The sequence below is a fragment of the Leiobunum rupestre genome, chromosome 1 (assembly GCF_980474605.1).
Source record: "Leiobunum rupestre chromosome 1, qqLeiRupe1.1.hap1, whole genome shotgun sequence".
Taxonomy (NCBI): domain Eukaryota; kingdom Metazoa; phylum Arthropoda; class Arachnida; order Opiliones; family Sclerosomatidae; genus Leiobunum; species Leiobunum rupestre.
The window spans coordinates 26,087,537-26,113,558 of NC_143384.1; the positions used below are offsets into that span (position 1 = coordinate 26,087,537).

The window sequence follows — 26,022 nt, forward strand, 5'->3', positions numbered from 1 at the left end:
GATGGATTTTCTCATCATTTTCACAAGGAAAACACCCTCCGATTGCGAGCGCTATTTTGATAATTTCGGTTCATTTACTTCTGATCTTATGCAATGAAATTCAATATTTTTGCGAAACTACAACACATTATATCAGGTAAATTATAAAAAATATAGTTTTAATTATACAGAGGAATTTAGTCTAGTTCGGGCCTATATTATAGATTGTGGTAAGCTCTTCGATAATCAAGCTTGCCAAATTTTTATAGTAATTATTAGCCGAGAAGCCCACCCTACGGGCGGGCCCTCAGCTAGTTGTGTGCTTCGAGGCACTCCACCCCAGTAAGCTCCCTACCCCTCTTCCCCATTCGAGGATTTCCGTGGTACCCTTTTCCCCATAGTCGAACCACCCCAGTAAGGCACGCCGCCCCCTTTTTCCCATGCCAGAATTACCGGGGTACCCTTTTCCCCCCGCAAATATAACAAAAAAACTCGCCTTTCTCTCTCGTCCCAAACCCCCAGTAAGGCACCCCTCCCCCTTTTCCCCATGCCGGGAGTGTTGAAAAGCTTGCCGCATTCCCCCTCCCAGCTTTGACAATGTTACCTACTGCTGCCACGACTGACAAGGAGACGACCCGAGGTGAGAAACACCGATTTTGTTCAAACTCGGGTATAGTGTACACCTCCATGTACAATAAAAAACCTGCAAGGGAAAAGTTGGGACGGGCTTTCGTTTTGCCATGGCAACCGAAAACGTTTTTGACAACATGATTTGGGATTTTTCCATTGAAAATAACATGGGAATCTGAAGGATAATTAAAGTATAAAGACTCCGAGAGACCGATTTAATAGGTTTTCTCGACCACAGAATACCGTGGAGATATGTATGTTATATCCAATAGGAAAATTTCCATTTTGTGTTGTCAAAAACATTTTTGGTTGCCATGGCAAAACGGTTGCCTATGGAGACATTTCACTTTAGAGTGTTTCAAGTTAAATGAAGGTCTACTAAACCCCCGAGTTTGAACCAAATCGGTGTGTTACACCTCGGGTCGTCTCCTTGTAAGTTGAATATTAAACATATAGCATGAAAAGTAAAACTGTAACCAATTAAGCAATGGAATCTTATTTATTGTGTTTTACTTTTTGAACATTCAGTGGCGTAACTAGGGACCCACTGACCAAAAGGAACCGTTGCCGGGTTCGATCAGTCCTTTGATGGGTCATGGTGTGCAATAACTGGTGGCTTTACCGGGGAGTCGGGGTACGGCTCTTGTAACCCATAAGGGCGGTGGTGCACTGGGAGATGTTAGCTCTGATCAAATGGTCCTATCTCCACCTCCGACTTCGGTCAGGTATGAGCTGAAAACTGGGTTTCGAATCAGGCTAACGGTGAGGGTCCCGCAAACTGGCCACCTCGGAGAATTGGGTAGCATGTTGGGTGGCGGGTCTCCATATGAGGCGCAGGGGTCATGTTTCCCAGCCTTTTGGGGCACCACCGAGTGTCCGGTGCCAGCTGTGCCAGGTTACCGTTGTTACCCTTTAGGAGCTCTTTCTGGATAGTGTTATTCTCTACCTACGTAGGTAGGGTGTTCACTGGAGTTGCTATAGCATCCACTCTCTATCTCACAGCTGCGCCTTTCGTCGAGATGAATGGCTTGCGTCGAGGATGAGACCATCAGTAGTAGGGTACTATAACCTATGCTGGATTTGTCACCTGTCAAGGCTTGTGTACGCTGGCGTAGGGCATAATGATGATACCACCGGTGTAGTAGGCCGAAATTGCTTTTGGAGCATCCGGTATTTAAATATTTGACAACATGCCTGGTTGGATAAAAAGGCTGTCTCACAGTTATGATAGATAAATTATAAGATCAAGTGCTTTAACATGAGTAACATAATAAAAATACATATGGCAATTACCAAACATTGTAGACGAACTGATTATCAGAGATATCGCGCAATCAAAGTTTATTTCAACACAGAACCCAAGGCAAAATATGCTACTTTGTCCATAAATGGTTCGGTAAGAAAATTAGCATTTAAACCATTTACTAATTAATCTTACTAATTTGCTTGTAAGGGTTTCCCAGATAGTTAAGTCCTGTTTAAGAAGCGCACACTAAACAACTATAATTTGCAAAGCTCGTGATCTTACAAGATAATGGTGAGACAAGTTGATCGTGTCCAGTTTAAAGGGACCAGCAACTATTCCCGAGAAGAAGACTGAAGCTACAGGGTCATTGTGTCGAATGAATACGCCAAGATTGAGTGAGCGAACTGATGAACACACCTTTATTTATTAAAATCTCAACTATACATGTATATATAGGTATTAAAAAACGAATTTCGCACAGGTTTATAAATTTTTAAGATAAGATTAAATTAACAAAATTAAAGATAAGATCAAAAATTAGATTACAACGCGACCCGAACATTCTCCCGCCGTAGATATAAGGATATCAACCATGATCTGTTGATTGCTGAGGGTTCGACTCTTCTTCACCATCAAATGGTAACAGGCATAGTTTTACGATTGGACGCTTCAGTTCTCCTTTGCTTGTGCGTAAAGTAACGACTCGTGTATGCTCGTCCAGACCCGGGTGAATGTGGATGACTCTGGAAAGTGGCCAACTTGAGGAGGGCGTGACATCCGACTTGACCAGAACCATGTCTCCAACCTTGATGTCGCGCTGTGGTGTCATCCGGGTCAGGAACAGACTGCAGTGACTCTCCAATGAGGAAATGACCAGGAGTCAGGACTCCTAGATCAGTCGAATCGGATGACAGTGGCGTCTGGCATTAAGACAGTCGAGAACTCTTCGTAAGTCAAGCGAGTTTGACCGATGACCCGATGGAGATGATATTTTACCGACAGGAATGAAATGCCACGTGATGCCTTCGGCGGAGAGGTGATCAACTACAGCTTCATTGTGAATGCTAGATTGAATTAACTTTGTTAGCTCTTTTAACTCCTTTGCTGCACCGACGAAATTCGTCCCGCAGTCGCTGTAGATATCGCTCGGTCGCCCACGTCTGGCAGTGAACCTACGTAGGGCTGCAATGAAGGCTTCGGTAGACAAGGAAGACACGATCTCCAAGTTAAGTCCTTTCGTGACGAAGCAGACGAAGAGGGCAATGTACGCCTTGTAGGTGGTCTTGCTTCTTGGAGAAATTGGTCGTAGAAGAAATGGTCCGGCATAGTCCACCTCAGTCCTGGCGAAGGCCCGAGAGTACTGTAACCTCGCTTTCGGCAGATCGCCCATTATTTGGTGTATGGTCTTTGCTCGTTGTCTCGTACAAATAACGCATTTCCGGATCTGATCACGAATCGCATCGCGTGCCCGAATAATCCAGTATTTCAAGGACAGGATTCCATGGACTTGTTGAGCTCCGGCATGCAGACGTTGCACGTGAGCGTCTTGAATTATCATATCGGTGAAGCGATGATGTCGTGGTAGCAAGATCGGATGTTTAATAGCAGAACTATATTCCACTAGACGAAGTCTTCCTCCGACTCGTATGACTCCCATCGCATCGCTTTCCGGATTAAGGATCTTGCTTTCTCTGTGAATAGGGGTTTGATTCTCCAAGGCATCAATGTCTCTGGGGAAGGCAGAGGCTTGAACCAATTTGATCCATACCCTCAAGGCTGATTCCAATTCTCGAGCGGTGAGTGGGCCGATCCTTTGGTAGTATCTGGCCTGGCAATTGTGAGCGAATCGGCGCATCCATGCAGTGACGCGGCGTAATCGCAGGAGAGAAGAATATCTCGTTAACATTGTTATATCTCCGGTGTGAGCTTTGGTGACAACAATGACGTTCCTTTCTTCACCCTTGACTGCATCTGACGATAAAGGATTTATTTTTGGGTATGAGGAATTTCACTATGGAGTTGAAGAGGTTGAGCATAATTTGGGTTCGGACAACCAGGCAGGTCCTTTCCACCTGAGTCGGTGATTAAGGAGTTCTGTAGTGGACATTCCTCGTGAAGCGACGTAAGCAGGATTCTCGCTTCCAAGATCGTGATTCCATTTACCCCCGGCAGAATTTCTTGGATTCTGGAAACTCTGTTCCATGAGGTATTTATCAGGCTCTCCGAACTTATGGAAGTTCTCTCCGGAGTTCCGGAGGGAATGCCAAAAAAACTCCGCAACTCCGGAGAGAACTTCCATAAGTTCGGAGAGCCTGATAAATACCTCCAATTTTGCAGAGTGACAAGGGATTTATTAGAGGAGTGAACGATTTCTCCGGAGAGATGGAGGGAAAAACAATACCACTACGATTGGAGGGTGGAGGGACGGAGGGAAAAGTGTTGGAGCGATAGTCTTCAGCCGGAGGGACGGAGGGAAAAACAATACCACTACGATTGGAGGGTGGAGGGACGGAGGGGAAAATGCTGGAGTGATAGTCTTCAGGCGGAGGGACGGAGGGAAAAAGAGTGCCACTATGACTGGAGGGTAGAGGGGTGGAGGGAGAAGTGCTGGAGGTTTTTCCGATTCCCTCCAGAACTCCGGAGTCTTACTCAGGACTCTCTACGTCTAACAAATAATGTGTTTAATGAAATAAAGTCTTCCTAAAATACATGACATTTTATTTTATGAAATTATGGAAATGTTACAATTTTTTAGCCAATCAAACGAATTCATAAACTTGCACAAGTAACACAAAGATCGGGGTTATATAGAAATATTGTACAATTATTATTTCAAATTTTAATAAAATATTATAATGATTTGTGGTTTAGTTCAGTAATTTGATATTTGTGTGCTGTATTAGAGTTTTACCACAACGGGCGTTTAGCTCGCCCTGTTACATATAGCAGCATAGTTGGTAATTTGAAAGTTTAGACTGTAGCTATCTTTTAAAGGTCTAACTCCCAATTCTGAAAACGCGTGCTTGTTCTAGACTCAATTATCTCACGTTAAGATTGGGTTATAAATGAGGTAGTGTTAAGTACTAAATGTATAGGGAATGGTGTGAAACACGCTATCACGTTCCAGAATATTCAATGAATTTGTGTTTTTTTGGGTGTAAATATGTCTATACGTAGGTGGGTAGGTACGGGTGTGGAGGGATGACGATAGGTGTGTAGAGAGAAACGGAAAGGTACGGTTGTTTAATTTGTACTTTTTGGCAGGTATGTGTGTAAAATGTATGTGTTTATGTATGTAGGTAGGTAGGTAGGTATGTATGTATGTATGTATGTATGTATGTAGGTAGGTAGGTAGGTAGGTAGGTATGTATGTATGTATGTAGGTATGTATGTATGTAGGTATGTATGTATGTAGGAAGGTATGTATGTATGTATGTATGTTAATAGATAGGAGTATCTGCATGGTTTTAGGTAGGCATATGTAGAAAATTGTATGTTTTAGAACCCATTGGCTACAATAACAATTGTGAAATATCGCCTTTGGGGGGAAAGGTGATCAACATCACCCTTCGATAATCCTGGGCTCTGATTTCCGTATATCAAAAATATGGTTTATACTCGAGACATAGTTATTTTACTTATGAAATCGAATATTAAAGTGATAATTTAGTCTATTACACTTTTTTGGTATTGTTTCGGTGCAATATAAACTTTAAAATAGTCAAAAAAAAATAACATAATGTGAAACCGTTTCAGATTTGACAAGTTTGGTGGAAAGTCTCAAATGAAACCTCAAAAATTTTGTGTAACGTTTTTTTTATCAGATTTGGTTTTTTTCGTTAAAACAAAGCTAATTCTACAGAGCTACAAATTTCCTATCTACGTTTTCAGTGGTTTTATAATGATTTAGTTTTCTTTTTTAAACTCAAACTTCGTAGTCCGCAAATAAATATGTCAATAGACCCATAACAAAAGAGGGGCCGCAGACGAGGCTTAAGCGAGACCTCTGGACGTAACATCCTGTTGGTGACGTTTTGCACCACGTGACCGCCATTGAAATATACAGGCAGAAGTAAGGAAACGGATGTTCCGTCCAAATGCTGAGCTGCCAGGTAAAAATGTTAATTTTCGGCCCCCCAACTTTCAACACGGGTCTATTGTAGCAGCCGTTATCCGTGACGATGGAAGTTATGCCCAGAACGAAGTTCTTCTAACTTCTCACTAATGCCAGGTGTAGGATGTACAGAACAAATCTAAAGGCACTGTCACACCAGGCTCGCACCAGGCCGTAAAAGTCCGTTTAAGTCTGTTTCGTTGCCAGTTTTGACCACTGAAATTCAGAAAATCTCGCCATGAAACCAGGATTCGAGCGATCGTGTGACCGTGGCTTATACTTATCTTTCGGCTACAATTATTTGAACACTAGACTCGCTTGTCAAATCGCGCAAAAACATTTTGACATAAATACACCTTTCACCGTCTTTCAAAGTGGGTTTTGATCAGTTTCTAATTAAACCGAGGCTTACCAATACATTACGGTGTAATAAAATTAAACTAAAACTGGGAAGCGAATAATCTACAAAGGTGTAAAAAGTGTAAACGTTTTGTCCCGATGTAAGTTAAAAATCTCCGCCTAGTAAAGGCTGTCGAGTATTTTAGACCTAATCTACGAACTAACCCCTGAACCTAGTATGAGACTTGCTCAAGCGTTACCGTTAACAGGGTTCAAAAATAAAAAAGGACGGCCGAGCCAGCAGTGTGGAAAAAGTGGCTAGTTTTAGGAGCAGAATCAATGCATTTAATAATACATTTAGTGAAAATCCGACTCGGGGATGGAGACTCAGGTTTCCCAGAGGTATCGTGCCCCCCCCCCCCCCAATCCGTAGTGTCTATGCATATTTTTCAATTTCTAAAGAACCACAGTGAAGGGAGGGGACTTTTGCCACGGATTGCGTGGAGGCCCGAGATTTGTAGCTACGCCACTTCTTAGAACACTCTGAGTAAAATGTTACTTATATTATAAATATAATATAATATAATAATAAGGTACTATATATATGGTAATAATAATACTATACAGGGTGTCTCAGTTTGATAGATCAGGCCATTTTTCTCTAACGGTGTTTATCCTGCGGTTCTGAAATTTTAAGGGTATATTTTCTTAATTTCAGATTTTTCACGGTTTTGGAAAAATTAGTTTTTCACCGGTTGGTGTCACGCAAAATGTTCCAATGGAAAAGTTGTAGAGTATAAATGAAAATTTTACAATATGAAATATATTGTAAAATTTTCATGTTTACTCTACAACTTTTCCATTGGAACATTTTGTGTGACACTAATCGGTCGAAAAAGACCTATTTTTCACTGAGTTTAGAGGCCGTGAAAAAAACAAGTTGTACTAGGAGGCACTAGCCTTTAAGAAATTGTAGGAAACATTTGCATTTCAGTTATAGGTTTTCGAAAATAAACAAAGAACAATTCGATCCAACCCTAAGTTGAAGCTGGCAGTCCTGACGCTCTCTCGAGAAGAGGCGACGTATTAGGCAAGGATGGTGTTTTCAATGGCGATGTCCTGGAAAGCCCGACCGCGAAACCTCGGATTGATATTACCCCAGTTGTAGAAAAAATAAAAAATAAGCGTAAATTTGGGCAACAAATCTTCGTTTAGGATCTTACTCGTAACCACGTTGAAATGGAAGACGCATTTTTTGTCAACTTTGTCTAACTAGGTGTTGGACGTAATCATTTTCTTTAACAATTACTTTTGGCAGATCAGAATATTCAGTACATAGCTGAAAGCGTAAGTTCCCTACAATAAATTAACATGTATGTTGTGATTAGTAACGATTGTTTACGTTAATGGCTCAGCCTCCTAGTACAACATGTTTCGGAGATGGGAGTGCATAGAGCGGAGGGATACATTTATGCCTTGGAGGGCCGACGGAGTAAATTGTTTCATACAGAGGGTGGAGGGTGGAGGGTGGAAAGTGGAGGGTGGAGGGAAAACATTTTCACAAACACCCTATCCCATTCTCTCCGGATCTTGAAGTTTCTCTCCGGAGTCTTGCCTACCTCTGGCGGGACGTAAGCCGGAAGATATTTTCACTCCGGAGTGTGGAGGGATAAAGCGTGGAGGAGGCATTTATGTTTCGGAGATTGGAGGGAAAACAGCGGAGTGGGACATTTATGCCGTGGAGGGCTAACGGAGTTATTTTTTTCACTCCGGAGGGCTGACGAAGGAGGGTAGAGGGGAAAATGTGTACCTCAACGTTCCCTCCGGCTCACTCCGATATTGAAGTTTTTCTCCGGAGTTTTGCATACCTCTGGAGGGACGTAAGCCGGAAGATATTTTCACTCCGGAGTGTGGAGGGATAAAGCGTGGAGGAGGGATTTATGTTTCGGAGATTGGAGGGAAAGTAGCGGAGTGGGACATTTATGCCGTGGAGGGCTAACGGAGTTAATTTTTTCACTCCGGAGGGGTGAGAATGGAGTGTAGAGGGAAAAATGTGTTCCTCCACGTTCCCTCCTGTTCGCTCCGAAATTGGAGTTTCCCTCCGGAGTTTTGCCCATGTATGCTCTGTTCGCAACGAAAGTTTTCCATCGCCGTGGACATGAAGAGATCCAACCAAGTACGACGGTAGAATCAGTCCACGCTCTGATTTGAGTGAAATGAAGGCCCAGAGAATCTTGGACACTTTCCATGAGTTCAGCGAGCAGAAGTGCACCGCATAGTTCTAGTCTTGGAATGGACATGACTTGATTCCATGGCGCTACTCTAGTTTTCGAGGTAAGTAGTGATACGTGGATCTTCCCTGACGAATCTTCCGATCGAAGATAGACCAATCCAGCGTACGCTCTTTCAGAAGCGTCCGAGAATCCATGGAGTTCCCATTTGGTTACTGAATTTGAGTAATGAAGCCATCTCTCCATTCGGAAGTTCTGAATGTTCTCGAACGAGGTTTGGAATTCGTGCCATTGGTCTTGGATAAAAGGATGGCTCTTCATTCCAGCCGGTCTCCTCCCTCCAAACATCCTTCACCAGGAGCTTCGATTTGATGATAATAGGAGCCAGCCAGCCCATGGGATCGAAGATCTTCGCAATTTCCGAGAGAAGGGTACGTTTCGTTAAAGTTCTAACCTCAGGGACTTAAATCTCTAAGATAAATTCGTCTTGCCTTGTGTCCCAGTAAAGACCAAGAGTTTTCACAAGTGCTCCTTCCTCAAACGACAATACCTTCTGGGCAGTTTGAAGTTCGAAGGGAACCTCCGAGAGACATTTGAAGAGTTGGTTGCCAACTTGCTTAGAGTAAATCCCGCGCTGTCCGTAAGTTGACGAAGTTGGGATATGCTTTCAAATCAAATCAAATTCAAATTATTTATTTATTTACTCGAAAGTCATATTAAGATATTTGAGGGCCAAGTCTTCTTGCGACTTATAGCCCTCAATTACAGAGAGAAAACTCAGTTTAAGCGTAAAAATAAAAAATTATTACAATAAAAAAATTATGAACAAGTGTAAAGATTATGAAATAATTAAAATAACATTTTTTTAGCAGAAAAATAAAATGTTAACAAAAGTCGTTATTTAAATATTATAACTAATAAAGACAATTACAGTTAAGCTTATTTGGCTGAAATATTTTGGAGTATTGCATTTTTTGTGTGTTTTTTAACTGCCGTATACGTATGAAGGTTATTTAGACTATCAGACATTATATTATAGCTTTTTACCCCGAAGTAAAACAATGAGCTGATCTTTTTAGAAGTGTGACATTTGGGTGGGCATATTTGGAAATTGGACCTAGTTACAGTTTCAGTTGTACTTATTTCAAACAATGGTCTATGTGTACTATTCAAATTTTTGTAAATAAAATTAATACAACTGAATTTATATATTTGCTCTATATTTAGGAGCTTACATTTTGCATATAACGGTTTAGATGGACACCTCCAGTTAAGACTATAGATACTTTTAAGTATACGCTTTTGGAATTTTGATATTCTTTTAAGATTATTATTGGACGTATTGCCCCAAACTAAAATACAGTAAGTGATATGGGAATAAAAAAAGCAATAGTACATCTCAAATAAAAATTTTCTGGGAAAAATATCTTTACATTTTGCAATTAGATATGATGAACTTGCCAGTTTTTTGCATAAATAATTGATATGGTTATCCCAGTTTAACCTATGATCGAACCAGATACCCAAATATTTGTAACAAGACACCCTTTTAATTTCCGTGCCACTTATTTTAATTTGACATATTTCATCAGGCACCGTTTTTCCGATATTCGAAAAAATTACGTATTCAGTTTTGGATTTGTTTAATTTTAGGCCATTTTCTTCTAACCATTTATTTATTAAATCAAGATGTTTATTTGCATTTAAAATAAGATATTCTAAATTTGAATTTTCGTTTAGTAAAATCGTATCATCTGCATAGAGAGTTAAAAAGTCTTTGGCAAGAGTATTTGTTATATCATTAATATATAAATTAAAAAGTAAGGGAGAAAGTATCGAGCCCTGAGGGACCCCGATGGCAATTGACGCTGGTTTCGAAGATTTACCATTAACTTTCGTGGCACATTTTCTATTAGTTAAATAGCTTTTCAGCCAAGTAAATGCCAAGCCTCTTACTCCCAGCCGTTCCAATTTTTGGAGCAGCCTTTTATGGGGTACACTGTCGAACGCCTTCTCCAAATCCAGAAAAACTCCGATGCAATATTTTGAGGCGTCTAAAGCACTAATTATTGTTTTATAGACAGTGGCAATTGCCAATTCGGTTCCCTTACCAGCTCGAAATCCAAATTGTTGTTCGGAAAGTAATTTATGCTTGTCGCAAAATAAAGTTAATCTTAATAGAAAACATTTGTCGAATATCTTGGCAAAAATTGATAGTACAGAAATTGGCCTATAATTGTTTGTGGAGGAAGGGTCACCTTTCTTAAGTACCGGAGTGATTATAGTGTTTTTTAGTTGGTCAGGGTAAGTGCCCTTTTCAAAAGATTAATTTATTAGATAAAGCAGCGGAAAAATTAGGTGGTGTATTGCAAATATTATGGGTTTCGGATGAAGTTCGTCTAGCCCCGGTGAGCTTGATGATTTTAGGGTACACACGATTTCTTTAAGCTCAGTTGCAGTAATTGGGTGTAGGGCACAAGTATTAGGATTTTTACCAAAAGTCAGTGGAGAATCGTAGTCAATGTCAGACTTGATAATAGTAGTAAAATGATGGTTCATAGTATCAGGTGGTATTGCAATTGGGGTGGAGTTGCTTGTTTTCGACCTGCCGGTAACAGAGTTAATAACCTTACATTTTTCTTTACTTGAATTGGCAGTTTGAAGTTTTTTATGGATAAAGTTACATCTCGCGTTCCTAATTTGGTTGTTACAAAAGTTACGAAATTTAGTATAACTGATACGATGTTCCTCTGTTGGGTGGCGCTTTCTCTGGCTTTCTCTGGCTTTCTCTGGCTTTCTCGTCGGATTCCTCTCCGCTCATAACATCATCCATGTAAAAGTCTTCTAGGACCTTTTTGGCACCCACTGGATATTTAGACCGTCCAGATTCGTCAAGCTCTTTAAGGACTCTGGTGGCCAGGAAAGGTGCCGAAGCAGTCTCGTAGGTGTCTGTTGAGAGCTGGTATTCTTGAATAGGTCGATGCAGCGATTCCCTCCATAGAACACACTGGAGATCCCTCTGCTCTGGTTGGATAAGGATTTGGCGGTACATCTTCGTGATGTCTGCGACGAAAGCTATCTTCTGGATTCTGAATCGCATGATAATGGTATATAAAGACTCTTGCACCACCGGTCTTACTCTCTGTGCGTCATTTAGAGAATATCCGGAGCTGGTCTTCGCTGATGCGTCGAAGACGACTCGAAATTTATTGGTTAGGTTCCAATCCTTGAGAATACAGTGATGTGGAATGACATTTCTCTGGATGGATTAATTTCTAGGCTCCACTGTTGTCATGAGCCACAAGGTCTCGTACTCATTCATGAATCTCTGGTAGAGTGCTTGAAGTTCCGGACGTGCCGTAAATCTTTTCTCGACCTGGATGAATCTCTTCGCCGCTAACTCCCGCGAAGATCCAAGAGGAATCTTCGGGATTTTCAATGGCATGCGGACAATGAAGCGCCCATGGTTATCTCTGGAATGGTTCTTTTGTTAGTCCTTCTCGCAGTTCTTCTATTCCTGCGTCAGGATTGGCTTCTGTGGCACTTGTTTTATATTCCAAAATCGAGTTAATAGCCCTTCCATATTGATGCCAACCGAGTGATTGATTTGAATCTTTGGTATGGCAACACCCGTGACTCGTCGGTCCAGAAACCAGCCATCCCAGTTTAAAAATGATAGCGTCTGGCGAAGTTGAATTCCCGCTTCGTTTGCCTTTGAGAAGAATCTTAAAGAATACATCTGTCCCCCAGAGAAGATCAATCTCGGCCGGAATATGAAACGCCGGATCGGCGAGCCGGAGTCGCTTCAGATGACTCCAATAGTTTGTCTCGTACTTCCCGAGGGGAAGTTGACCTGTACCTTTAGAATCGAAATGGGGTTTTAAATGGAGCTCTTTGGGGCCTCTAGTCTTTCCAAGTTGAACAGAACCCAATCCAATAACTTTTGTGTCCACTTTCTTCCTCTCCAGACCCAATCGCCCAATGCAAGATTCAGAAATGCAGGATACCGTCTAAGAGCGCTCGAAACTGAAGGAATCCGCCTTTAGCTGTTTTCACTCGAACAATTGCGGTTGTGAGTAGGGCGTCATGACCATCTGGATACATCTCATGAGAATGAAAATTCTGTGCTTGAGGTAACGGCTCCGTACTGACTGTCGTATCGGGTTTTTCGGGGTGCAGCAGCGAATGATGCTTCTTTCCACATGACTTGCATCCTTTATCGAGTGGACATTCGGTTTCTCGATGGCCAGTCCTCAGACAGTTGAAGCATACTTTCTTCTGTTTTACTAGCGTCCTTCTCTCATCCACCTTCATGGCTGCGAACTTCTGGCATCGGAAGTTAAAGTGAGCGCCATTGCAGAATGAACAATTTCCGTCGTTGGAATTTATTTCAGTCCTGGAGTGCAGTGACACATTCCTTCTTGATGTTTCCCTTTTTGAGTTGCTCGAATCTATCGATGAGGCTGCCAGGGATCGTGCCGTTTGTTCGATAAACTCCAAAATACTCTTTGAAGACGGAATTTCGGTATCTTTAAGACTGAGCTCCCATTGTTCGTTAGATGCGGAATCCAACTTTTGAGTGAAGAGATACACCAGCATAGCGTCCCATTTATCTCTTATGTTCAATGTATCCAAGGCTCTCGTGCATTCTACGCTTGAGTCAATGTGAATCTTTTTATGGTGGCGAAGTACAGCTCTCGTTTGTTCTCGAATCGTTTCTGGACAGAATCCCAAGCGATATGATAGTTGACATCGGAGATCGTGAGTGATTTGACCATCTTGGCTGCGTTTCCTGTGAGACTCGATTTGAGGTACGTCAACTTCTGAGAATCCGATTAGTCTCCGTTGTTATGAATAGCTGTCAAGAACAAATCTCTGAACGAGATCCAATCTTGTATCTCTCCAGAAAACGTCGGAAGGTTTATCTTGGGTAGTTTAATCTCTGAACGAGATATCTTAGATGAAGCGGCTGAAGGCTTTGGGGTTAGCGCTGCCTTGATGCATCGTTAATCGCATATGACGTTCGTGTAGAGTGTGAACAGTCGGTTATACTCCTGGTTATGGGTGTCAGCGTTGTCCGAATCCGCAGTGATGATCCTGACATGGGCTTCATCTATACTACGCCAAGCGTTCTCTGACTGCTGTAAGTTGAGTGCAATTTTCGGCTGGCCATTGATTCTTGCTACTATGTTGTTTAGAAAAAGGTCACCCTTTCCCCTTACGCTTTGTCCAGAACCGTTGGCTTGGCGGACCAAAAATGTTTGTGTCCAGTTTAAAGGGACCAGAAACTATTCCCGAGAGGAAGACTGAAGTTACAGGGTCATCGTGTCGAATGAAAACACCAAGATTGAGTGAGCGAACTGATGAACACACCTTTATTTATTAAAATCTCAACTATATACATGTATATAGGTATTAAAAATCGAATTTGGCACAGGTTTATAAATTTTTAAGAAAAGATGAAATTAACAAAATTAAAGATAAGATCAAAAATTAGATTTCAACGCTACCCAAACACAAGTATAAAATTTGAAATCCCTCAAATAAAGGTATTTAGATTCGCTTACGTCTTGCTCTAAGCATCGACAAATAACATAGGGACTCATAAGGCAAGCCTAACTAACGACGCGCCCTCTAGTGCGGCTCTCTGGAGTAAGAAATTTAGTACAAAATGGCAACGTCGAAAGCTCTAAACGAGTCAACGAGAAGTCGCTAATAAAATGTAAAAAATGTTTTTTGAGTAATTTTGATACAGGATTAATTAATTTTGTGTTAGTAATAATAAATTTGGAATAGTTAGAAAATGAAATGAATCTTTCTAGCCTTGTGTTTAGAATATCTTTTTTTGATAATTGCTTATGACTTCTAGGCCTTGGCTAATAGTTTTTTTTACCGATATTCTAAACAACGATTTTGAAAACCTAATATGTGAAACTATTAAAAAAATTTGTCATATTTTAAGTAGCCATTCGAATGAAGAAACTTGTGAAGTCATAAATTTAATTACTTCTACTGGATTTACTAAAGCATATAATAATTTAAAATATATATTGCGAGACACTATTGTGGAAATTCTACAGATATTAATTTTCGCCGTTCATTCCAAATTATAACCTTGAAAAACCGAGTTTAATAAATTTAAATAAGCATATAAATATTAACAGACTGATTAATTACCTTTCCCATTAGTGGAACTGGATGTGGATTTCAAATAGTTGGTCCAGATTGTCCTATGAAATGTAGTAAGCAAACATATTTGGCAAAGTGCTCGGAATCGAATATCCATTATCCTAAAATATTTATAGTTTTTTTGAAAATTTCTTTTAGGATAGAGTTGTAGAAATAAATAAATTGCAGATATTCATAAGACGAACTAAACAAAATATCGACATTTCGGTAAATAGATAAAGATAATTTTTATTTTAAAATATTCATTTGGATAAAACTTGAATTCACTTATCTTATTAGTAAAATATATACAAGATTTTTTATTCTTATCACTTTTGTTCATGACCAAACATTTTTTCCTAAACATATCCTTTGAAATAGTGAAGTTGGAAACGAGTATTTTTATATATTTATAAACAATGACTATTTTTTATTCATATAAACAATGGATATTTTACGTTGAATGTGTTGTGTAACTAAGGTAATTTTACTGACTTATGCTTTTGGATAAATATTGTTCAAATAAAAAAATTCGCCATTTGGAGCGAGCCGCTAACCTTTTCTGTTTATCTTTGTCGACAATGGCTTAAAGTAGTGCTCCGCATGGCTCCGGCTCCGGCTCCAATAAAGTGGCTAAATCAGAGCGAGGTTGAAGGAGCATATGATTTTACTGAAAATCACATGGACATGTTGGTTCCAGTAGTCACTCTTGAGACCACACATGAGTCCCCGTGGACTGAATATTCTTTTACGAATTTTAGTAGTTCCTTAATACTTAAAATTTAAGTATTTTATTGTTCGATTTTCTCACTGTGATTCTAGACTACGTTCTGTTTAAAATACTAGTCTTAATTAGTCTTAAATATAAGGCAAATTATGGTTTTTTTTTAAATAATTCGAACGCAATCAAACAGATTAACGTATTTACACTAAAAATACGCATTTTGAAAAATCTCACGTGACATTAGGGGGGAGGGAGGGGTCGAGCCAAATCTCAGGACATCTCACCAAGGGGGGAGGTCGAAAAATCATCAAAATCGCCTCACGTATTTAATGGACGCTCCCTTTTTTGTTATGAATTTACGAGTCCTAGCAGTAGCAGTGGTACACTCATAGGCGTGCGCACGATAGGGCCAGGGTGGGCCATGACCCGACCTGAAAACTGAAAGGGTGCAAAAAATCTGGGGAAAAAGGGCGCAAGCCTTAACATTGTAGGTGCCCAAAATTTCCTAAAATCCACAAAAATAAGATTCTAAAGTAGAACAAGAGAAAATCGATAAAAAGATAAGAATGTAAAATACAAGTAAAAAAGTATAGTTATCGGTAACATGCTAAAACAATCATTGTTATTTGGTGATATTCTAGATTCACTCCCAGACGTTTTCGGACACGTATTTTATATTTTAAGAAACTGTTTGTGAAAATGGTGACTGACGGACACTGTCGTTAAATTAGTCGTTTGGAGCTAGGATACGTTTTTGGGGACTCTGTAGCCACGGTCACACGACTGCGAAAGCGATTCGATTGTACATTTTAAACTAGCTGCTAAAAACGTTTTACCGTTTCAATGCTAGTTTACTAAATGTAGTTCACACGAGCCCTAAATAACAACTAGTATTCGTTAGTACAACGTCGTAACTATATTTGCTACAGCGTAATACATGACGACGGCATATTAAACATGGACTGTAGTTAGGGTCGTCATTAGAATGGGGCAGGGTGGCATTGCCCCCCGGAATTTTTCTGAGCCAAAAAGGGCACGAAAAAATTTCATATAACTACATCAGAAAGGTCTTGTTTAATTTCATGTATACATTGTTTTCGCTTGAACGCTATTATTTACTTCATTCTTAAGTAGTTCGGCGATATCCATTTACACTATGCAGCTGCAGTGACTAAACACGCGACGGTCTAAACATCGTTTTTTTTTACATTTTAAACTGGGAAGTTTTCGACGTATTGTTGCGTTTTTAGTAGGATTGAGCTGTAAGAGGAAACTATAACCAAAACAGCAGTATTTTCAGTAGTCGGTGTAGTATCGCAGGGCTACTGGTTGTAGTCGGTGTAGTGTCGCACTGTTGAGGATTTTCCGGTTTCTTCGAAAATAAAAGACGTAACTTCTTGTAAGTTGTAATTATTTTTTTTACTCTTAAAATGATTTAGACCTTCATTTCGTCGATTCGTCCCAAGTAAAACCAAATAGTATATTTGCCTACGGAAACTAGAAATATAACGACACAGGCGGCATGCAGAAGAATTCGCGATTACTAAAATATTTAAGCTTTAGTGACTAAACAAGCGACGGGCCGGCCGTTGATTTCGTTTTTTAGATCTTAAACTGGGAATTTTTCGACGGATTGTTTCGTTTTTAGTAGGACTGAGCTGTATGAGGAAACTGTAACCAAAACTGCGACATTTTCGGTAGCACCTAGGGCTACAGACTGTAGTCGGTGTAGTGTAACGTTGTCGGGGAGTTTTCCGAGTTTTTTTAAGAAAATAAAAGACGTAATTTCTTTTAAGTTGTAATTAAATCAAGTTCTGGCCCCTCCTGAAAAATCCAGAAATGACGTCCCTGACCGTAATCTAATGGGATTTTTACCATCGATGTAGTGTCATTCAATCACTTTTTCTTCTTCGTGTAACCTGCTCTATCAGAAAAAGGTTCAAGCGAGTGCTTTCCCCGCCGAAACTCGAGCCGAAACTGCTCGCCGAACCAAAGATAATATAGAGAAGGATGCGAAATTACTCGCGTTACTTGCTTCCTACCCGTAACGTTTTACTCATACATGTTGGGAGTGAAAGGGGCAATGAAGTGGGGGTCTGTTCCTGGTAGATTCAATACCAGGGTTGGCAAGTTTTAAACAAAATGTTTCAAACAAGTGTTTAAAACACGTTTAAAACAAATATTTTAAACAAACACCAATTTGTTTTAAACGTTTTAAACTATCTGTTTTAAACATGTTTTTTATAAGGCAAATTTTTATTGTTTTTTTTGTAAGATTTGGGTTAATTAATATTAGGGAAAATGTAGAAAAACCATTCCAAGGCTCTAAGAAAGGTAAATTGTATTGATAACGGGTAGTTTGATTTTAAGATTCTCTGAAAAGAGCTACTGAAAGGGCTCGATATGATTTTATAAATTTCCTACCAGTGCAAAAATCCTACGAACGCATTGAATTTTGTCTTTTTGTTTAAATAGAATGTATATAGCTGCCAATAAACATCTATTTGGGACACTACCTTTGCACGAGATAAAAGTAGGGTTGCTGTTTAGTCGGGTTGTGCCGGGTTTTAAGTAACAAGAAACACGGCCGGTGTGGACAGATCGGGTTAAAACCGACTATGCGGCACTCCTAAATAAAAATCAAGGGATTTCGGTCCCCTTTCTCAATTTTTTAGAAATTTTATGACGTGATGGAAGTTTTAAGATTATAGAGGTATCTAAGTTCTTATTTTTTTATAACATTGTTTATTTGTGATGATTTATGACTGCAGACGTGCACATTTCAATAAACCAAAACTAAAAACAATGTGTGGATAACTAGCTATTTTCCCTTTTCTTAGTACTATCCGACCGAAAATTTCAGGATGATAGCTATATTAAAAACCCTACTACAGGTTAGTAGTATTTGCATGGGGCATCGAAAACTCTAAGGCCGTCAATGGTTGGTCAACAACGCTTAGCGAAATTCTTCGCTCGTTTAAATAAGCGTGTACTCTTTGGTTCTTCTCACTGTGAGTTAATTTATAATACCATAAGTGGCATAATTACCCTAAGTGTGCCAAAAGGAGCCTTTCCCGCAGAAAATCTTCAATTTGAGCTTGTTCTAAACAGACGAAAGAAACGCAGGACTCGCGAATTCCGTTCAAGTACCCTATATGGTATTTTTAATGCACGCGCCGCAGACGCTGCTTCGCAAACACATGACGTAATTTTTTCCAGTGACGAAATTTACGTAATTTACGTCACCTTCGTTAAACAAGGTATCATTGAAAAATTCATCTTATTGACACACTGAGGGTATTTATGCCACTTATGATAATACGTTTAATGATACGTAATATTTATTTAAATGAGTTTTCTCGTGATTCTGATATATAAGTATAATGAATAGTTTAAAACGTGTTTTAAACATAGTTTTTATTGTTTATTATTTGTTTTTTATTGTTTGATTTAAAAACAGTTAAAAACAATGAATCTTGTTTAAAACAATAAAAAACATTGTTTTTGTTCTTTTTGAAAAAAAACAAGGATTTTGCCAACCTTGTTCAATACTTAGCGCCATCTCTCTACACTGGCGACGCCAAGGATTATCCTTTTTCTCTAGATGGAAACAGCTAGCGATTTACCAGGATGCGGCCCCCATTTTTCAACCCACCCCATCCACCAGTTGGGGGTGACTACTTTCACGAGCCAGGTAGTAGCTCGTCTCGGAATTTTGCATCCTTCTCTATATTATCCTTGGCCGAACCCTCACCGCATTACTTCGCGAACCAGCGCGTAGAAATAAATATGTGAAGTCGAAAACGTAAATCGGGCAACGATTTTAAAAAGGAATGTCTAAAAAGGCTACAGGTAGAAAGCTAGTAATAAATCAAACACGAAAACTATATACCTGGATTAAAAAGGATAAAATAAAAGGTTTGATGGATTTCTTTTAATATAGTAAAAATTTGATATTATTGGATTATGAAAATCAAATTTTAAAAAGTAGAACACTTTTTTGTTAAAGCAACACGCGGCAATGTAATTTAGTAAACTATAATGGTTTTACTCTAGTTTAAAATAACAAGTTGGCAAGCCAAAATATACCTCTCCTCGGAAGAATTGTCCCTAGTGGTATTAATTTCTCGAGATAACCCTTAAAGATATATCTCCGCAATTTAGAGTTATTTGTTAAAAATATTAACCCATTTCTATCCCGCCCGGTATAAAATTTTAATTATAATTAAAATAATTGAGACGAAACGACCAATTTTAATTTATTCAGAATATCATAAGTTAAGTAGTTACAACAGTAAGTTAGACGTACTATAACAATGCACAATTGAATTAAACCCTTTTACAGAACAAGTTTATCAGTTAAATATAATACGAAGCAAATTTTAATGAAATATCTACAGAGGCTTTTTGGAATTACTCGCTTACGAAATACTTGCCGCATCTTTAACGCTCATTTTATTTCAACACTCGCCCTTGATGAAGATACCGTAGATATCTGGTAGTGGACGACTCGTTCACTTCCTGTTGACGTTGTGACGCATACCACATGAAAAAGACCAATGCCGTCCAATTTCCAATATCATATAATGACTCGCACACCCAAGAAATCATTGACTGCGTTAGAAATCGTAGATATCCAAATATCCACACCAAATGTATTTACAAGAAGCAAAAACCTTACCATCAACAAAGCACAGAGAGCCACTTGACTAACCGCCAGCTTTTAAAGCAATTAACGTTAAATTATCTCCTTTGAATTAACAGAACTATATATAGGTCGTTAAGAAAGTGGACCACCCACAGGGTCTACCCTTTAACCCTCTAATCTCGGCTGACTGCGCTAAAACAAGATTTAACCTTTAAAAAATACCAGATTAGGCCTTCATAAATTCATTAATAAAAAAAGACTTTATTACCTATTATGCTTACGATGCCTGTCTTAATTTCAGTGAATCTAAGCAGCTATCGGTGGTTCTGTGGTAGAGCGCTCGACTGCCAAGCCGAATGGTCTGGGTTCGAAACCTGGGTGGCGCATTTGTTTTTAATCAATAGAGAAACGCTAAATTAGAATTTCTTCGATGCAATAATTTCAATTTCAATTCTATTTCAATTAAACCAAAATTTCGTACTCTATTAAATACGCTTCCGATAAAGCTGAAGGTCTAATTTTCAATAAGGCGTCACAAGTGTCGGTGGTTCTGTGGTAGAACGTCCGCCTGTCAATCAGGAGGTCTCGGGTTCAAATCCCGCCCGATGCGATCGCAAATTGATACTAAGACGAGTACCGTGTACAACTGGTAGAAACCCTGCCATTGGACGTTGAGAGGTAGCATTACACTCAGCACTCGGTCCGTCCCAAAGTCATTAAGAAGAAGTTGGAGAGAAAACGCCCATATAAACACAGCAGACTCAACATGCACATCTATCAGAACACAAACACAACAAATTCAACACTCACAACCTACGCATAAACATTACAAAAACCGTAATACACCAAACCGTCACGACGGTGAGCGAAAAAACACCATCCAAACCAAACCGCAAAAGCATCCGTTAACGCTCACCGTCACACGGTGGTTTTGCCAACCCTTTGAGAAACTGCGTACGCAGTGATTACACTTTGCACCGAAAATGCGAACGCGTTCGCAGTCCTGACAGACAGACACACCCACAGACCCACCCACAGACAGATACGGTCGTTGTATAACCCCTCCTAGGGGACTTTGTCCCCTCGGAGAGGTAAAAAGTACTATTGTTTCGTCACATACTCTACTATACCCTAAAAAAAATTCTAGCCATATCTATTGAGAAAGAAAGGAACTACACAGGAGCGCCGTGGTATTTAGTAAGTTTCACAAAAAAGGATATAGGGCGCAAGAGCTTAAAAAGGCGTAAAAATAAGGTGGCCCGACCTGCTTTAAATGCCTGCGCACGCCTATGATTATAAGTATTTAGGAGATCGATAAGTGTAAATTTCTCAGACTCAGTGGGTATTTCGGTGCGACGAAGGGTTGTTCTCTTACCGATTATTCAAATTGTCTTTGAATTTTCTGAAGTTGCCGATGTTGTCTAAGAAGGCTTTTGTCTTTGAGGACGGGGTTTCTTTTTCCCTCGTTCTTGCGCGGCAATAACATATTGGGGCTCCCTCAAAACGATGCTTCTAATATAACGGGAGTCCATAGTTTCTGACCGCACGAATTCCCTATAAAATGTAATAATTTAATCCCTTTTTCGATGTATACAGTATAATAAAGTAGAATAGTTTTCTTACTGTTATGTTCAGTTGAGCCCAATAATTTTTATCGTCAACTATTCGTTGCATCGTCGTAGGTGCTGTAAAAAGTGTTCTTGTTTTTGTGCTCCTTATTCATCTCTCCTGAATGGGCAGGTATATCAAGAGGTTGGACGGTTTTGCACGAGAAGGAAGATTTAACTTCTACTATGCCATCTTCTCAGACCAAACCGTCAAGATATGCACCCAAAAACCCAAATTCCAGATCAAAAATCGATGAGCCGAGAACCCAACCATCATAAGCGTCGTTCAACCCTATTTAATCGCTCTTAAGGCCTTTTCACACGAGCCAACTTTTTGATACAACTAGATGAGTCAACTTGAGTTGAGTCAACTAGTTGGTTCGTGTGAATAAAAGTTCGATGAGTTGATCCACCAAAAAAGTACGCGAGAAAAAAATGGATCACTGATCCATTTTTGCTGACTCAGCATTTTGATTTGAAAAGTTGGCTCGTGTGAAAAGGTCTTTACTAGCTCACCAATTGGATACCTTCTTCATACGCAATTTCTTAGCAGCTAAGGCCGGCGTTGTTTTCTTTGATCGCCCCTATAAGTCTATACGTAAAAATAATCAACTAAGTAAAAATATAATTAGAAAATCAGTCTAGTTAAATTAGAAAGCTGGTCCAAAATTCGATTAAATAAAGTAATAATGCAATAGTCCAAATGAAATATCCAGACTAGTCAAATATGGAAATAAGGTCCAAAAACCGAATAAACAGTACATAATGCAATGACCAATTTACAGGGTGTTTCAAAAGGTTATGCAAAAATTTTAAGGAGTTGTAGAGGGCGAGTTGAGAAGTATGCCTGTTTTTACCCCAAATTCTTACGATGAGTTAAAAGAACGCCAGAGAGCTTTAAAGTGTGACCTACTAGCCCCTGGAAGTAGGCTGCAACAAGCGCAAAACCAAGCAGCAGGGACTTTAAATACTGTTTAAGTTTACTTTTTTTACGCTGGTGACCTCGATTTGTTTATGTATCACACGAACTCAAACCTTAATGTTTGGGGGAAAAACAGGCATACTTCCCAACTCACCCCCTGCAACTCCTTTAAATATTTGCATAACCTTTTAAAACACCCTGTAGAGTAATAGCTATAATCTAATCAAGAATGCAGGTCCGAAAACGAAAAAAAAAAAACCAAGGTATCAGAAGGCAAGTATTAAACTACTGGGAGTGAAGGAAGTCTAGAAGAAATAATAAAATTAATTTTCAAATATTATAAGAAGGCTTCGGCTTTTATTTCCCTCGCCTAAGCAAGCCAGGCATCGCGTAATACGATGACTCTGAATTTCTTTCTTCGCCAAATGCTGGCCGTCTTACCCACCTTTACATCTCGGCTTGCGAAGTTGCGAATAGTTACGCTACGCCATAATATGCCTCTTTTTTAGTTATAATATTTTATAATTATAATAAGTATGCTTTTACAGTGGCCGTCCAGTCATCTCGTGGCGAAAAAGCAAAACAAACCGAGAAAACCCTAACCTATTTTGGAAACATTTTCTCATGTTTGAGATATTTTTAAATTTAACTAAAATGGTGATAGAAAATTTCAGAATAGAGGCACCTAAGTTGGGTATTTAAGTGAGTAAACACAAAATAGTTGTATTTTTGTTCAAACGCCTAAAATCTCGTTTTAACTTTGAGAAACTAAGCCTTTTTCATAGGGTTTCACCTTAATCGTTAGTTATCTCGCAACCACCATTTCCATTTTTGGTTCATAGTTCCTTTAAATCAAATTAACAATTAGAAGTGTATTTTATATTTTTTAAAGAATTATTTATTATATATTAAAAATATTCAATTTTTATTAAAATATAAAATTTTTATTAAAATATAAAATTTTTATTAAAATATAAAATTTTTATTAAAATATAAATTTTTTATTAAAATATAAAATTTTTATTAAAATATAAAATTTTTATTAAAATATAAAATTTTTATTAAAATATAAAATTTTTATTAAAATATAAAATTTTTATTAAAATATAAAATTTTTATTAAAATATAAAATTTTTATTAAAATATAAAATTTTTATTAAAATATAAAATTTTTATTAAAATATAAAATTTTTATTAAAATATAAAATTTTTATTAAAAATATCAACTTTTTATTAAAAATATCAACTTTTTATTAAAAATATCCACTTATAATTTAGTAATCAAGATTATTTAAATTTTTAATCAAGATTATTCAAATTAAGTAATCAAGATTATTCAAATTAAGTAATCAAGATTATCCAAATTAAGTAATCAAGATTATTCAAATTAAGTAATCAAGATTATTCAAATTAAGTAATCAAGATAATTAACATTTAGTTAAACATTAATTAATAGTTAAGTTAGCAGTGCTATATGCCGAAACTAGTCAGACTAAGGCTTAAGCCTTAATAAAATTTTTAAATATATGCAAATATAACGAAGTTTTTATTTTTTAACCTACAATTTAAAATTTAGTTATCAAGATTATTGAAATGAAATAATCAATACGAATGATCGAATAACTATGGTAGTGGAATACGAGCGGGCTTTCTCTAGAGCCAAAACTCCAACGTTGAATTGTAAAACGGGCATTATATTTCCACACGTACTTAACTGTCATCGTCGTACCTGCGTAAATAGGATAACACCCCCGGATCATTCACATCCTATTAGACACCTGTACGTTGTCACTTACATTTAGGCCTAGCAAAAACGATAGCGCGTATGTGGTTGTTGAAAGATTCGTTTTATTCGTGTGCTTATTCATTTTGTTTTTAAGCGTTACTAAATCAAAGTGGTTCTATTTAGAGTTTACGCTGTCATAAGGTTTTACTGAGGACGTCGCCATTTTGTTTGTAAGTCTTGTCAAAGGTACGTGGTTTCATAATTAGTGAACGTACGAAAAATTTAACTATAAAATGAATACTTCATAAAATTAAGAAAAGTTAGGAAAACCCGGTAAAACATTAGATGTCGGCCACTTTAAAAGGGCTTCTGTGATAATTTATCCACCAAATTACTCTTAATTCAGTTAAAAATTAGAGTCGCATAATTCGGATGATTTTGATCATATTTGGCCATATTTGAATTTAATCCAGTTAAATCATTTTTTGAACAGACCGTAGCCGACCAAACCTTCAAATGGAAAATCAATTTAACAAGACGGTGGTAGTACATCGTATCGAAAATGGATTCCCAGGACATATTGGCGTTGCAATAATGTCCTTCGTTTTGGGAACTTGGTGGACCATATCCCCCCTACGTCTTTATTTCAGCATCAAAACAGGTCACCCTAAACTGGTCAAGAACTCGCGGGAGTACCAGTGTCGCGCTTCCTACACGCTGAAGGCCTTCCCCAAAATCCCTCCCGAAGACGGTTTCATGTTAGCAGTCTCCTTGGTTTTATTCTCTGGCGAAATCTACTACGCTTTTGTGGCCAATTTGGGTCCGTCCATGAAGAATGTCGTCCATCTGATTGTATTCGCAATTTGGATCGCGCACGCTTCGATGGACATAATCGTCAACGCCAAGTTCTTTCGTGTTTGTAACTTAAATTATCTCACCTTAGTCCTCAGCGTAATTTCGACCTTGTTTTTGCTCATCTACCATTTGTTTGACGGTGCTCATACTGCCATCACTAACCCCGAAAACGTGGAAGTGAAACGACTCGAAATCCACACTGCGAATAGTCGATTAGAATTTCGCGTTCACTCGCTTCTAATATTGAGCCTCGCCAGTGCTTTAATCGCAATTTTATTCGAAATTCTCCGGCGCAATTCTATAATGGCATCCCTTTTCAGAGGAACTGCTTTCTCGTTAGTTGGTACTTGGTGTTTTCAAATTGCGTTCATGTATCCAAATCCACTCAGTAAATGGGATACAGATCGTACCGTTCAAGTCATCCTCGTCTATTCTTTTCATTTATTGGGCGCCATTTTAAGAACGATTTTGTACTTTTTCCTTTTCAGATATATCGCGTGTCGTAAACACCTGAAGGAGACTATTCCCGCAGATATGGAAAGCTTTTTGAATTAGATCTTCACGTATTTACTGCTAATGAGAGTACGGAATTTTATCTAATTGGTGTTCGGGAGTTAAGTCTCAAATTTGATGGTGGTTTAAAAATAAATTTGTTAGCAAGATATTTAAAAAATATCTTTGTTTTCAAGATATTTCTAAAACGTTTTTTCAAGATTTTCTAAAAATAAGAGTGATTTTAAAATATTTTAAAAAGCAGGATGATATGTAATTATTTGAAAATAAGTGTGATTTTAAAATATTTTAAAAAGCAGGATGATATGTAATTATTTGAA

General features: G+C 38.5%; 2 protein-coding genes across 2 annotated transcripts; one reads left to right on the forward strand and one right to left on the reverse strand.

Moving 5' to 3' along the window:
• Positions 1 to 2,487: 2,487 nt before the first annotated feature.
• Positions 2,488 to 8,887, reverse strand: LOC149961980 (uncharacterized). Its single transcript, XM_090163541.1, has 4 exons — positions 8,482 to 8,887; positions 3,868 to 4,167; positions 2,856 to 3,826; positions 2,488 to 2,775 (listed from the first exon to the last, which is right to left on the reverse strand). Exons 1-4 carry the CDS (start codon positions 8,885 to 8,887, stop codon positions 2,488 to 2,490), a joined length of 1,965 nt encoding a protein of 654 aa, XP_090019667.1.
• A 15,963-nt stretch (positions 8,888 to 24,850) lies between these two features.
• On the forward strand, positions 24,851 to 25,744 carry LOC149961981 (transmembrane protein 45B-like). Its single transcript, XM_090163636.1, has one exon. It carries the CDS (start codon positions 24,851 to 24,853, stop codon positions 25,742 to 25,744), a length of 894 nt encoding a protein of 297 aa, XP_090019762.1.
• Positions 25,745 to 26,022: the final 278 nt, after the last annotated feature.